This window comes from Callithrix jacchus, chromosome 14 (genome assembly GCF_049354715.1).
Source record: "Callithrix jacchus isolate 240 chromosome 14, calJac240_pri, whole genome shotgun sequence".
Taxonomy (NCBI): Eukaryota; Metazoa; Chordata; class Mammalia; order Primates; family Cebidae; genus Callithrix; species Callithrix jacchus.
This window is the reverse complement of record NC_133515.1, coordinates 20,601,578-20,617,383: the sequence shown is the minus strand read 5'-3', so window position 1 is coordinate 20,617,383 and position 15,806 is coordinate 20,601,578. Positions and strand designations below refer to the sequence as shown.

Below are 15,806 nucleotides of genomic sequence, written 5' to 3'. Positions count from 1 at the left end.
TCTCAACTGGGGTTCTTCATCCAAAATATGGAACACAGATAATTTGAACTACATGACAGCCAGTGTCAGTTCTTATCAAGTTATTACACAACAAGTACAGTATAGGTATGCAGGAGAGGAGAGAATTCATACAATCAATAGAGGACTTAGAGCTAATTCTCTTACAGAAGAACACAGTTGAGAAAGGCTAAGTTAGCAAAAGTTGAGAGATCTTCTGTGAACTGTTTCTCACCTTTCAGGTTGTGTTCAATACAATCAGAGAACATGATGATGAAGTCTGAACATGCACAGACTGTGAGTCAGCTAACATCCCAGAACGAGATTCTTCGAAATAGCTTCCGAGATCAAGTGCGACATTTGCAGGAAGAGCACAGAAAGACAATGGAGACATTACAGCAGCAGCTCTCCAAGGTGGAAGCACAGCTCTTCCAGCTTAAGAATGAACCGACCACAAGAAGTATGTATGTACCCATGGAAATATTAGTTGTTCATGTTTTCATATATTTATGCCTCTTAAATACATACTTTACAAATTCATTTAAAAAAAAGGAGAAAATTTACTAGGTGACACCAGTGTCAATTCTGTGATGAATGAAATTTGGATTTGCTTACTAGGAAGATATTTGAACCATGTGAATCCTTCCTTCTTGATTATATTTCTAGAACCCTGTATAACCTCTTAGAATACTGACTTTGATGTATTTTGTACCCTCAGTGGAAAGGAATATTTCTTTTTCTCTGACTTAAACATAGTCTGTCAGTCTCATGACACACCTTAATTCTAGTATTCACCAGTTTAGTTTGGTGTTCTCCATTGTTAGTCATCAAATATGTCTGTTTTTTAAATAAATACATTGGAGGTGGAGCAAGGAGCTTAGAAACACTCAGGTGGCACTGAATATATAGAATTGCTTGGCCAATACAGCTTCTTTACTTTCACATTTACACCTAGTTGGAGTTTTAGTTCAGCCACACCCAGTATCTTTCATTCTTCTTTCAGGAAGAGGTGGAAAAGTGGCAGCCATGATGGTGCTATATTTTAGTAGCAAGTTGATGGTGTTTAGGTTTTCCATGGGAAATACTGTCCCTGGAGCATTGGCAGCTATGGGTCACTTGTTGGGGGTCAGAAAGCAACCTCAGGAGAATTTAATACATGCTAACGAATCAACAAAGGAAGTAATCAGCCGGGGCAAAGGTCACGCAAGAAATTGTAATCTAGGAATCAGCTCTGGAATAAGCATTCAGCTTTTCAGAAACCCAGGAAAATGCTTTAGAAAGGGTAGTCAGGACTAAGGAAACCTCATTAAATGCAAAATAAATGAAATCTGAAGTTTAAAAATCTAGTTTATGGCCGGGCGCGGTGGCTCACACCTGTAATCCCAGCACTTTGTAAGAACGAGGTGGGCGGATCACCAGGTCAAGAGATTGAGACCATCCTGACCAACATGGTGAAACCCCATCTCTACTAAAAAATTAGCTGGGTATGTGGCGTGTGCCTGTAGTCCCACCTACTCGAGAGGCTGAGGCAGAAGAAATGCTTGAACCTGGGAGGCAGAGGTTTCAGTGAGCCAAGATCGCACCACTGCACTCCAGCACCTGGTGACAGAACAAGACTGTGTCTCAAAAAAGAAAAAAAAAATCTAGTTTACAATTCTGGTTTCTAACTCAACTATGAGAGCTTGGGCAAAGTATTAAATTTCTCTGGACTTCAGATTTTTTGGGGTCAATAAACTAATGACCCCAAAAGGCTTTATAAACTACTGTTTAGAGTGGGCATGGTGGCTTACACCTGTAATCTCAGCACTTTGGGAGGCCAAGGTGGGTAGATCACATGAGGCCAGGAGTTTGAGACCAGTCTGGGCAACATGGTAAAACCCCATCTCTACTAAAAATACAAAAATTAGCCAGGCAGGATGGCATACACCTGTAGTCTTAGCTACTTGGGAGGCTGAGGTGTAAGGATGGCTTGAGCCTGGGAGGCAGAGGTTACAGTGAGCTGAGATTGTGTCACTGCATTCCAGCCTGTGTGACAAAGTGAGACCCTGTCTCAGGAAAATAAAAACAAAACAAAAAACTTTACACTTCATCAGCAAACAGGAAAGCCTTGCCAGACCATATAATTGATTAGTTCCATGCTCTGGATTCTGGGCTCTTATTGTATGAACACTGTAGGTATGAGCAGCAACAATTAAGAAGCCACAGAGATAAAGGTATAAGGGCAGTCATCGAGAATGTCTGCCGAGCAGATTTCAGCAAGTGTGTTGTTTCAAAAAGTATGCAACACTCTGAAATACCTAATTCCAAAAAATTGCTAGAATCTAGTTTTTAAATTGTATTTAGCACAGTTTGGCCCTTTACTCTAAATTAATTAAAAAAAAAATAAGTACTATCATGAGCTATGTTATCTAACCATTTATCTTACCTACTAGCAATTTATAGCTTCTGCTAAAATGACTTATGTAGTTAAAAGTTTGACAACTAAATTTTAAGAAATATTTTAGCAATTCTTCATACACCTTTCACTTGTCTTCTAGATACTTAATTTCTCTACTCTATCATTTGATATTTTCATTTTATTTTATATCTCTGTTAATTCTGAATCAATAGATTTTGAACAATTTCACACTTAACCTTCAAAAAAAATCTAATAGGTCCAGTTGCCTCCCAACAATCTTTGAAGAACCTTCGAGAAAGGAGAAACACAGACCTCCCACTTCTAGACATGCACACTGTAACCCGGGAAGAGGGAGAAGGCATGGAGACAACTGATACTGAGTCTGTGTCTTCCGCCAGCACATACACACAGTCTTTAGAGCAGCTGCTTAATTCTCCCGAAACTAAACTTGGTATGTTACTCTGTCTAAATATGTTTACTTAATTTCACTGTCTTATTATTATTATTCTAAGTTACATATGTGCTTTTTTGGGCTACTCCAATAAAATTTCTTTCAGTATTCCACTACCTATTTGTATTAGGGTTTTCTAGAGGGATAGAACTAATTGAATGGATGGATGGATGTTTTAAAGTATTAACTTACTGATCACAAGGTCCCACGATAGGCCATCTACAGGCTGAGAAGCAACGGGAGCCAGCCCAAGTTCCAAAACTAAAGAACTAAGAGTCTTTGTTCGAGGGCAGGAAGCATCCAGCACAGGAGACAGATGTAGGCTGGGAGGCTAGGCCAGTCTTGCCTTTTCATGTTTTTCTGCCTGCTTTATATTTGCTGGCAGCTGATTCGATGGTACCCACCAGATTAAGGGCGGGTCTGCCTTCCCCAGCCCACTGACTCAAAGGTTAATCTCCTTTGGCAACACCCTCACAGACACACTCAGGATCAGTACTTCGCATCCTTCAATCCAGTCAAGTTGACACTCAGTATTAACCATCACATTGTTCCAATGGAAAAATTATGAAACAAATCTTTTCAAAATAAAATGCTAGCTCTTGCCCTAGGCTTGAACCATAAATAAATGGTAGGAAGTTTATAGCCACAAATAGCTGGTGAGTGTTAGAAAGCAGGATAAACTATCCTCTCACCCTTCCAGGAAACTGAAAGTTTCCATTTATTCCTCTTGATGAAGTAATACTAAATTTTTTTAGTGATGTTTTGGTATATTTAATTTTTACTTTTAATCAATATTAATGTTCATAATTCAAGGGGAATCTGTCATCTTCCTGAAGCTTCAGGATCACCTGGAGTATGGGTCATTTGTCTTCATGGTCACTGACCATGTGGGGTAGAAACTGCAAGTCATGATTCCTTCAGGCAAAGTTAATAATGGTGACATGGAGGCATCAGGATAGAGCGGTAGCAGACTCCAGAAGCTGATCTGACTCTGTTTTTTACCTGTCACCTGTGAGCCTGTTTCATCGTCTATAAAGTTTGAATGATAGATTTTTATGAAGGTCCATGATATGTGATCAGTAAATGTTAATGCTTTCCTCATTTATAAATGAAATGACAAAGCCTTGAGATATTAATGGATGGGAAGATGATACGTAGTGAAACTGTCTTCAAACACAGTTCTGACAGATTTCAGACCTGGGACTCACAGGGCTTATATTCAGTTAGATTACATGCTTTCCAACAGAGATACTGTTTTATTTGTGTCACCTACAACATGTAATCTGTTTATTGAGGTATGTTGAATAGATGAATGGCAAAGAAAGCAGACTATAAAATATCAGAGGGTAAAATATTTATATTTAGATGTTTTCTTATTTAGAATCTTCATAATCTGTGATTTTGAAAATTAATTCTTGGAACTTCTTGCAGAGCCTCCATTATGGCATGCTGAATTTACCAAAGAGGAATTGGTTCAGAAGCTCAGTTCCACCACAAAAAGTGCCGATCACTTAAACGGCCTGCTTCGGGAAACGGAAGCAACCAATGCAATCCTTATGGAGCAGATAAAGGTGAGATCAGAAAACCTGGCCACCATGAAAATCGCAGTTTGGTTTTCTTGACCCTCTGTACACATGCACCCAAGTTTAAAAATCCACATTGCAAATGCATCCATAATGTCTTGATTCTTTATATTAGATTCCTGATGGTGAGAAATATTGCTTTTATACCTATTACACAAAGATTATTTCTTAATTCCTACCTTTTCTAAGAAGCTGTAATAGATTTAGAAGCTAGAGAGAGGTTCATAAGTCATTGTTCCACATACGCTTAAATAAAACTTAAATGAGCGTGAGTCTTTGAATTCTAAGGATAAACTGAATTCAAATCATTTAGCTGATATTTATGGTGCTAAACTACTAAACAAGTTTTCAGGTGGAGATGGCAAAGTGGCAATGGAAGTTTTTCCTATTTAAAGTAGACACCAGAAACATCTAGGAATGTTGCAGAGCAGTTGAGGATTACTCAAACGAGATATTTCCACCCTGGCTCACTGATAAATCACTGCTCAGAATATAGTCATACTGCTTATTGAGCAGTTCTCATGACCCAGGCCCTGGGCTTTGCATATATTATTTAATCTTATAATCACTGGTTGAGAGAAAAATAGAAGCTGATAAATGATGGAACAAAATTCAGACTCATAGCTGTCTGAAAAGTACATGCTTTTGCCCCTGTACTTTGCTGCTCTGAATAGATCTGTCTTTCCACTGTGCATGGCCACTAGCTGTCCTTGTCAGATTATTTTAAAGCTGAATTATTCAGTTATTTTCAGTAAATTTTAAATATCATGACATTCCACCACTAAATACTTCAGTATGCATCTCTACAAAATAACATTTTCCCACTAATAAAAGCATTATCATATGTAACAAATCACTAGCCCAGTAAACCTAACTGCTTGGGGCTTTAGGAACAGGTTGGGGCAAGGGATTAGTAGAGGCTACAAACGTTCCTTTCAGCCATTATTAGAGCCCCATGACATACTGGCTCAATTTCTATAGATAGTAGAAGGCAGAGGGAACATCTTGGTACCATCCCATGGCTCCAGTTAGTTGGAGACTTTCCGTCAGTTCCCCAGCTTTCAATTTCCAAGATACCCTGTGCTTCTGAGGCAAGAACCCCAGTATTTACCCAGGATGTATCCTGTCCTCTTGTCAGTGATACTTGGTAAGCTGCTGGACTGACTCATTTCCACCTCTTCATCTGTTTCTCATCTTGTCAGAATTTCTTGATGTGTCTCATCTATGTTTTCTCCTCTTTTATTAGCTTGTCCTTTTCTGCTTCACCTCTCTTCCTCCTCCAATGCCAAATAGCCTAGGACAATGAAGTCATATAGCTCAACACTTGTTCCATATGCAGCAATCCATTTTCTAGGCAAATGCAGCTTTAAAACTATCCCATAGTTGGAGTTGAGGTTTTCATGTTAAATGGATTTAATACTGGAATGTCATAAACTCCTTTGAAACGCTTCAAATGCTACATATAGCTGTTGTAGTTAACTGAATTCCCTCCTTTATTGCCATTTTGGGGGGAGGGGAGTTTAGGGGGAGAAGAAGAAAAATGCATGAGTTCAGTCTGCCATATTTAATCAGAAGCTCCATTTTTAACTCATTTAACACCAGCTTCTCAAAAGTGAAATAAGAAGATTGGAAAGGAATCAAGAGCGAGAGAAGTCTGCAGCTAACCTGGAATACTTGAAAAATGTCTTGCTACAGTTCATTTTCTTGAAACCAGGTAGTGAAAGAGAAAGACTTCTTCCTGTTATAAATACAATGTTGCAGCTCAGCCCTGAAGAAAAGGGAAAACTTGCTGCAATTGCTCAAGGTAGGTAAAAGGAAAGTCTTAGAACTTCTGACTTAAAACTTAAACTAAGCAGCCTTGTGGTTGACAATTTGTATGTGTGACTTTTAAATTTTGTTCATTTGGATTGGGTCTATCAATGAGTAGGCTGTGACTAGATTTGAAAAGCTGACTTTTTAACATCTTAAGGCAACTATGGTACATTTATATAATTTTAACATTCAGCAAAATACAATACAGTGTTTAGTTTGATCTTCTGGCTCTTTGAAAATTGGATTTGTATCCTGGTGTTGAGTTCTAGTGTTCAGATGAATGTGATTTTGTTTTAAATTCTACTTTTTAAAAAACGTGTATTAGCTTTTTCCTTTTCTCCTTCACCCCTCTTCCTTCCAATCCCAAATAGCCTAAGGCAGTGGAGTCAGATAGCCCAACACTTGGTCTGTATACAGCAATCTACTTTCTAGGCAAATGCAGCTTTAAAACTATCCCATAGTTGGAGTTCAGGTTTCCATGTGAAATGGATTTAATACTGTGGTGTCATAAATTCTTTTGAAATGCTTCTCATACAGCTGCTGTAGTTAACTGAATTCAAACTATATTTTAAGAATTATGGTTTCATTTTTTAGTTGTAAATTACTTTCGTTGACATTTTCAAGCATACAGGAAGGACACTGTAATCTCTCTTGAAGCTGTCACCCATCTCTAACAGTTTTCAACTCATGGGCAATCTTTTGGCACAAGTAGGAGAGTGCTAGAGACTTTAAAACAAATCCCCACATCATTTCTTTTTCTTAATGAATAATTCAGTGTTTATTGGATTTCTCTGTCACCTATACCCAGTTTATGTTCATCGTTCATGGGTTATTATGGATGTCTTTTTATAGTATCCAAAATAGGGCTCATATATTGCATTTGGTTGATGTTTCTGTAAGCTTTGTTTTGTTGTTTTTTATCTATAACAATTACATCTATAATGTGTCACTTATTGAAGAAACTGGTCATTTATGCTATTGCAGTCCTATATTCTGGTTGTTTTTTTTTTTTTGAGATGGAGTTTCGCTCTTGTTATCCAGGCTGGAGTGCAATGGCGCAATCTCGGCTCACCGCAACCTCCGCCTCCTGGGTTCAGGCAATTCTCCTGCCTCAGCCTCCTGAGTAGCTGGGATTACAGGCACGCGCCACCATGCCCAGCTAATTTTTTGTATTTTTAGTAGAGATGGGGTGTCACCATGTTGACCAGGATGGTCTCGATCTCTTGATCTCGTGATCCACCCACCTCAGCCTCCCAAAGTGCTGGGATTACAGGCTTGAGCCACCATGCCCGGCCTATATTCTGGTAATATTAATCATTACAGGCTAACATTGAACTTGTTCCAGTTGCCTATAGTAAAATTTAGTTGCAGTTGGGTGGGATGGGGAACACAGTGCATCATTGTGTGCTTTACAAGTCATCAGAAGGCCCAGAATGGCTGGACATCTTACTTTTGACTGATTGACCTTATCTAGTTGGTGCTCTTTAACATGTTCTCCTATCCCCTGTAAAATTTAATAACTAAGCTGATAGAATCATCCTCAAAATTGAGCAGGTGTCTGAATCATCTGGTGGTATACTTACTAAAATTCCAATCGCTGGACCTCAGTTTCTGATCCAAGATTTTGCATTTTTCACAATTTAAGGCTGATACTTCTGCTCTGGGGCCCATACCTTGATAACCCCTGATCTAGAGGCCTGATAAGATTCGGGCTTAATTTTTTTACACACGTACTTCATAAGTAGTTTTGATAGTATTTTGAATCTATTTTTTTATAATCTTTCTAGATGAAGGAGGAATGTTCTCAATGCTGAGTAAACTTATTTCTTCAAACGATAATCTTCTGTAGCCACAATAGTATTTTTGTCACAAGAGCCCAAATAAGAATACATCATGTATATTTTTAGTAAATAGTTACTCAAATTACAAATTTGCAAATTACAGATTCACTATTTTTAATTTATCCTAATAAAGCTAAACTTAATTTTATAGTTATAAACCAGGACCTGAGGAATGTTTGTGTTTTTAAATTAAAGCATAGTTTTTAATAGAACAATATTATCTCAAAATACTTAGCATGTCTAACAGTCCTCTTTTAAAAGCTCAGTATGTTTAATGTAATAGAAATGTTGCTGACCCCCAGGTGGCTCCTATAAATTGAGGGTCCATTGATTAGAAGTTCTAAAAGAGACTAACCTAAGGAATACCAATAACAGAGATATTTTCAAAGAATTTCATAGAGGATATATACATTAGAAACTCAGAACTCTAAGATGTGCATTTGATAAGTTCTGTAAACATACAGGAAAATACTTAAATTTAAATTAGTTTGCCCTTTAAATATTATTTACTACTCGTCCCTTACCAATGAGAGTAAATAAAAAGACGTTATAACAATCAAAAACAATGATGGTTTAGCAGCAGATTTAGATATAGAGAGAATGTAAACTGGAAGATAGTTCAGAAGAATTTACACAATTCAGCAGGGGAGAAACAAAAAGAAGAAACAAAAGTGGGAAAAGACATAGAGAATAGAATTAAAGACATCAAACCTGTTTTTACTAATTGAAGTTCTAAAACAAGGAGAGAAAAGAATGGAACACAGATAATATATGAAGAGAATGGCTAGAAATCGTTCAGAACTGTTGAGGAATATCTATCCACAGATTCAGAAACCCATTAAAATCTCAAGTAGTATTTAAAAAAAAAGAAGAAATCTACTTCTAGTCACATAAAAGTAAAACTGCCCCTAATAAACAAGGCAGAGAGAAATCTCAAAAGTAGCCAGAGAAAGAAGACACATTGCCTCACACTAGACTTCTCAACAGCATTGGTTTAATACTATCCAATGTACTAAAAAAAAGTAACTGTCAACCTTTTATATTTTCCAAGATCTTTTCTGAAAAACAAAAACTTCAAGAATTCGCCTTCGTTGAAAATTCTCAATGATATACTTCAGGAGAAAATGTCCTAGGTAAAAAGTCCGAGATAAGAAAGAGAGACATGCAAAGGAAACTTACCACCATTTTACAGATGCGGACTGTCAGCCTGACTGGTCACACCAGGGGCATTCATTTTGTTACCAAGGCCTTGAAAATAATAACCAATACTGCATATATGGGGTATGAGGGATGCCAGAAGAAAGGTCTGAGAGCCACTCTTCCTGGCACTGAAGGAAACAGAGCCCATCAGAGCAAACAAGTACCTCTTACCTCTTTCATTTCCTTAGAGGCAAATGTTTATAATCTCTGGTTTTGTGTAAAGTTTATAACAGTATTTTTCGGCTGTGCGTGGTGGCTCACGCCTGTAATCCCAGCACTTTGGGAGACCGAGGTGGGCAGATCACAGGGTCAAGAGATCAAGACCATTCTGGCCAACATGGTGAAACCCTGTCTCTACTAAAAATACAAAAATTAGCTGGGCATGGTAGTACATGCCTGTAGTCCCAGCTACTCAGGAGGCTGAGGCAGGAGAATTGCTTAAACCAGGGAGTCAGAGGTTGCAGTGAGCCGAGATTGTGCCACTGCACTCCAACCTGGCAACAGAGCGAGACTGGGTGTCAAAAAAAAACCACACACACACACACAGTATTTTTCATTCAGGCTGCTACCTATTAGTGGATGGTGAAATTAATTTGGTGGATCACATTCAGAATAGTTTTTAAAAATCAAAACAATACAAGCTGGGCTCAGTGACTCACACCTATAATCTTAACAGTTTGGGAAGACAAGGCTGGAGGATTGCTTGAGGCCAGGAGTTCAAAATCAGCCTGGGTAACATGACAAGATCCTGTGTGTACAAAATTTTTTAAATATGCCAGTTATGGTGGCATGTGCCTGTAGCCCTAGCTACTCACGGGGCTAAAGCAGCAGGATTGCTTGGGCACAGGAATTCAAGGCTGCAGTCAAACTTCTGGTCAAAAGCCTGGTCATGCCACTGCATTTCAGCCTGGGCAACAGAGTAAAACCCATCTTTAAAAAAAGAAAAGAAATAAAAATAATATGCCAAACATTAGAATATGTTGAATCTAGTAAGGGTAAGCAATTATTTCTTGAAACTCTAGATATATGCATGAGTGTTGGTAAATACCTGACTATATCATCAGCTCTAGATATAAAATGTTTATGATGTTGACTGTAAGTTTAGGGAGAAAAGTTTTCCTTTCTGTGGGTTTGGATATATTTGGGAAACATTAGCTTAGGGGTTAAAGTAGGTTAGTCAACTTTGAAAAGCACCATCAAACTCCTTAAAATAAACACATATTAGGGGCCCAACTTAAATTTCAAGCAGATGGCATGAGCTGCTCAGAATAGCCTGTTACAATCTGTGTTATAAGGTAAAATGACTTAGAGTGTAGCAGTAGTCTTCAAACAATTAATGTCAAATAGACACTGCTGAGTATAGATTGCTCCCCTGCTTGCATCACAAATGTTAATTCACCCTGCCCCACACACATTAAAAATCATCATCATAGCTCACAAATTGAGTGTTTCATTTCTGTTTGAGATAGACTTATGGTAAGTCAGCTCTGCTCCTGGAATAAGTTAGCCATAAAGTACTTCTATATGCAAAATTGGAATCTCAATTTTACTACTCAAACAGGAAGTAAAAGTTGTTTTTCTAAATCTTCTTTACTCTTAAACTAGGTTATAGTTTACAGATCTGAATATTGTCACTTGTACACCATACATACACAGAGATCTAAAACTCTCTACAAGTAAATAAAGGGGGAAAAAAGCCCAACAACCCAGTAAGAAAACAGGCCAAGCCTGTCATAGAGATGTTTTATCATCTCCAGACTGGCAGGAAGAGAAGGCATACTCACTGTAAGTTCCTGATTTGATTTGCAGAGGATATAGAATCTTATCAGAAAACAACCTCTCGGGGCAAGAGCAAATGTACCCTATCTCAGCACAGCTTTTCTCCCAATTCTTATTTACCTAAGGAGATGAATAGCTGTCGGGAACATTGTTCTGTACATTGTCTTGCAGATCTGAGAATACAGCAAAATTTTTATTTTATCAAAAGTCTTATACCAGATTATACTATTCATTTCAGGTGAACATACAACAGTCTGCATTTCAGTTAAGAGAAATGTTTATAGTCATCTGGTTCTCTTTATTCTTGGGAATAAGACTATCTCACTTGGAACATATAACCAGTGCCCAGTTGTTCATTCCTAAGCAATATCTCTTCCTCCCACTTTCTAGAAGTTCTTCATGCAGATTGTGGAAGACAGACTTCTCAGAAGTCTTTGCCCTCATTCACTCCTCCAGAAATCCATGCCTTTGTATGATACCCTCCCCTTGAGGGCCAGTAGGCTAACCAAATGACTTATATTTAACCTAGTAGAATACAGCAAAATGATAGATATAGATCACAAGAGATTGTGGCTTCTATCTTGCTAGCAGACTTTCTCTGCCTTCTGTGCTTACACACTTTGATGAAGCAAGCTACCATACCAGGGAGGCCCATAGGCAAGGAACAGCCCATCGGTCTAGCAGCCTTGAGGAACTAAAGTATTCCAACTAACACATAGGTTTGGAAGTAGATTCTTTTCCAGTCTAGCCTTCAGATGAGATCCCAGCCTTGCCAACATCTCGGTTGCAGCCCTGAGAGAGACCTTGAAACAGAATCGTTTCTGATCTCCTGACCCACGGAAACTGTGAAATAACAAGCATGTTTTGTTTTAAGGTACTAAGTTTGTAGTAATTTGTTATGAAGCAGATTGTAAATAATACACAGATAAAATCAGAACAGAAAAATAAATCAAAATGGCTTTAACTCTAGAAAGAGTTTCCCCATATAAAATTTTGAAAATGCTTCTCTGCCTGTTATCAAACTGTGGTACATACATAAGCATGAAAACACAGAAAGGTGTCTAGAAGGGATATACCAAATGAAATCTCTTTATCCAAGAGGAATGAAAACTAGGATTCACACAAAAACCTGTGCGCAAACCTTGTGAATATATTTAAAACCAGTGAATTGTGCAGTTTAAAAAGGTGAATTATGTGATGTATGAATTATATCTCCAAAACATTTAATTAAAAACCTGTACACAATTATTCATAGAAACTTTCTTTAAAATTGCTAAAAACTGGGAACTTCTCAGTTATCCTTCAAGTAGTAAACGAAAAACTGGTACAGCCATGCAACTGAATACTGCTCATCAATAAAAGAGAATGCACTGCCAGTACAGCAACATGGATGATTCTCAAATTCATTATGCCAGGTGACAGAAGTCAGACTCAAAAGACTATTTACAGTGTGATTCTACTTATATGACATTCTGAAAAAGCAGAACTGCAAGAACAGAAAACAGATTAGTGGTTGCCAAGGAGGGGGAGAAGAAGCCAGGGAGAACTTTGAGAAGGTGAAAATGTGGCAGGCCTTGGTCAGTGGTGGTGCATAACTGCATTTGTCAAGACTCAGTGCTATATGCTGAAAAGGGTTGATTTTACTGTAAGTAAATTGAACTCAATAAACATGATTTTTAAGTGATTTTTAAATGATTACAACTTTTTTTTCTCTTTGTTTTGGTTTGGCTTTAATGTTTACCATAAATCTATTGGGTTTTAGATTCTAAGTTGTATATAAGCCTCTGTTTAAAAAAAAGTCCTCTTATTGTCAACAATATTTAGTTGTGCTGGAAACTTTACTTTGAGATTGTTTAATAGAGAAAGACAGTAAATAATGTTCAAGAATAGATGATTCATAACATCAGAGTATATTGTGAGAAGATGATATTTCAGAATAGAAGTATTTCTTATATGCTGGTAAGATTGTTTGTAGAGAATCATTTCTACATAATTTCCATTGCTGGATTTCTTTAATAAAGCCATTCAAAGGTTAAGTTCTAGATTGCTTCATGTTGCTTATCGATGTTTTAAAGCTAAAATATAAAAGTAGCTGTTAAATTGGCTCAACAGGAAATTCAGAATAGCCTTTAAAAAGAGAAATTTAGAATACTAAATAATGTGTCTAAAGAATGATATATGACTGGATGCAATGGCTTATGACTATAATCCCAACAGTTTGGGAAGCCGAAGTGGGAGGATCACTTGAGCCCAGGAGTTTGAGACCAGCCTATAAAACAGTGAGACCTGCATCTCTCCAAAAAAAAAAAAAAAAATTGCCCAGGCATGGTGGCACACACCTTGTGGTCTCAGTTACTTGGAAGGCTGAGGTGGGAGAATCACTTGAGCCTGGGAGATCAAGGCTACATTGAAGTCTGATCACACTGCTGCACTCCAGCCAAGGTGACAGAGCAAGACCCTGTCTCAACCCCACCCCCTGCCCCCAAAAAATAAGGCATGTCATCAGTTAAAAAAAGACATTTGTTTATATTGTAGAGTGGTTCTAAAATACAGGTTTTTACATTGAGAAAATTTAATACTTTTTTTTTTTTACTTTCCAAAGGTGAGGAAGAAAATGCTTCCCGTTCTTCTGGATGGGCATCCTATCTTCATAGTTGGTCTGGACTTCGATAGACTGATGGAAAGAAAATTTTTATTAACCAAATAGAATCTATTTACAAAAGTGGTTCATGTATATTACTATCATTCTTTTGTCAAAAAGTGTGTATATATGTTTGCATCTACATATATTTGTACATCTATGTGACAGATGTCTTTTAAAAGTTTCAACTTGAATTAAAAGTACAACAGCTTGAAGTATTGATACCAAGCCACAACCCTCTAACTCATGTGATCTCCCATGCATGCTGCCAGAATAAAAACACCAGGAATGATTTCACTCCCCATTTCTCTGGAACCTCAGGACCCGCCCATTTCTCAGCAGTACTGTAAATTTTGAAGTTAAACTAAATTTTGGTACATACCAAGTGGAATTTAGGCTTTAAAAATAATGTTTTAAGGCCAGGTGTGGTGGTTCATGCCTGTAATTCCAGCACTTTGGGAGGCTGAGGCTGGAGGATTGCTTGAGGCTAATGAGCTGTGATCGTACCACTGCACTGCAGCTCAAGCAACAGAGCAAGACCTTGTCTCTAAAATTAATAATAGTAATAAAGTTAGAATAATGTTTCAAGACTGTTTATTGCAAGGTCAGATTTGCAGATTGTTGTTATAAATTGTTGAGAAATTTTGATGATTAGAATATGAAGGAAAAAGCTTTATTGGTAAAAGTGACATGTTTATTAAGGGGCTATGAAGTAAATATGCTGCAGTTAATTATGATGATAAGTTAAAATACAATTTAGTTATTTGCTATAAAATAATCTGTTCTTTTTTTCTCTAAAGTATGTTATCTTAAAACTCATGTTGTCAGAGCACTGGAGCTGGCTACTGTAACACTGACTGTGAATAGGTGGGCCCATCACTTGAGTTGGGGTGATTTCATGGTGTCTCTCCGGGCTCTTGGTATGGTGTCACTACATGCAAGCCATGAGTCTGTTTTGAGAATCCTCTCCATTTTCCCAAATGAAAACATGTCACAACAGTGACTGTATTACTCAGCATTGTATCTAAATATGAAACTGGTGCTTCCAGTGTTTTGGCAGATAGTGTTGTTCTGTAAGCTTTCCATCAGAAGGGATTTTAGAAAGACACCTTAGAGGTCAGTGCTACATCTTCCCAGTTCCTCTGAATAACTTCAGGTAGTTGTGTTCCTTGCCTTTGATGCCTCTGCATATGTTTTAATGACTAAATCAAAATTGTGTTGTTTTTAAATCAAAAATTTGATAATTGTATTTTAATATTTGTGTTAATAAATCACCACACAGTATGCCCTCTGAAGTTCTCTCAAGCCTTCAGTTTATACTCTAATTTTCATTCTGAGCTGGAGAACTGACTTTGCACTTTGGTTACACAGAACATTGGTTTCCAATTTAGTTTAACTGAAATTTGCTGCTGATATATTGAGTTTGTTCTTTAAAAAATATCTCTTATCTGTCTTTCCTCCTGTCTTAGAAGAACAGACCTAACTAGTGAATATATTAATGAAAATGCATCTATTTCAGAGCTGACATGAACAGTTTAGTTTTTTTGCTTTATAAACTATGAATATGAGTATGCCAGCTGCATACAATGTAACTAATCATATTTAAATATATTTCACTTTCTCTTTGACTTTAGGCCTTTTGAAGTCTGTATAAACTTGTTTTGAAATATAGTCTCTACTCATGAATGTCATAACAAAAATACCTTTTTGCATGGTAAAAAATTATTACTTTGATTACAAAAGGCATATTCTTCATGGTTTCATCAATGAGAGGAAGTGTAATGATTATTTTAATATTTCTATTAAATATGTTTAACTGTATATTTTTATGGCTGCTCTTTTATGTTGGACACTGTCTCTTTGGGGTTTTTCATTGGTTTCTGAAATGGAACTGCAAACTTCATTACTACTGGCTTTATGTGTTTGGGACCTATTAGGTGCTTGAGAGAACGGAAATCAACTCTTTGATACTCACCAGGTAGACCATGGTATCTGCCATGTCTGACACCCTGCATCCAGCTAAAACTAGAAATAGCACTGGGCATCCCTGTGTGCAAGACATTGATTTGACGAGAAGCAGATGTCTGGCTAAGGCTGCCAACCT

General features: G+C 37.4%; 1 protein-coding gene across 13 annotated transcripts in view; it reads left to right on the top strand.

Annotated features, from left to right (window-relative positions):
* GCC2 (GRIP and coiled-coil domain containing 2) overlaps positions 1-15,523 on the top strand; it is a 79,605-nt gene extending 64,082 nt beyond the window's left edge. For 10 of the 13 annotated variants that reach the window (XM_054244718.2, XM_054244722.2, XM_054244723.2 and 7 more), the window contains 6 exons: positions 240-457; positions 2,652-2,846; positions 4,278-4,417; positions 6,032-6,233; positions 13,279-13,503; positions 13,664-13,794. In XM_054244718.2, coding sequence (XP_054100693.2) covers positions 240-457; positions 2,652-2,846; positions 4,278-4,417; positions 6,032-6,233; positions 13,279-13,472 — 949 coding nt within the window. In that variant the 3' untranslated portion in view covers positions 13,473-13,503; positions 13,664-13,794. Of the gene's footprint in view, positions 1-239; positions 458-2,651; positions 2,847-4,277; positions 4,418-6,031; positions 6,234-13,278; positions 13,504-13,663 lie in introns of all 13 variants that reach the window. The other 3 variants (XM_078348923.1, XM_017964124.4, XM_078348919.1) reach the window with 1 other exon arrangement.
* Positions 15,524-15,806: the final 283 nt, after the last annotated feature.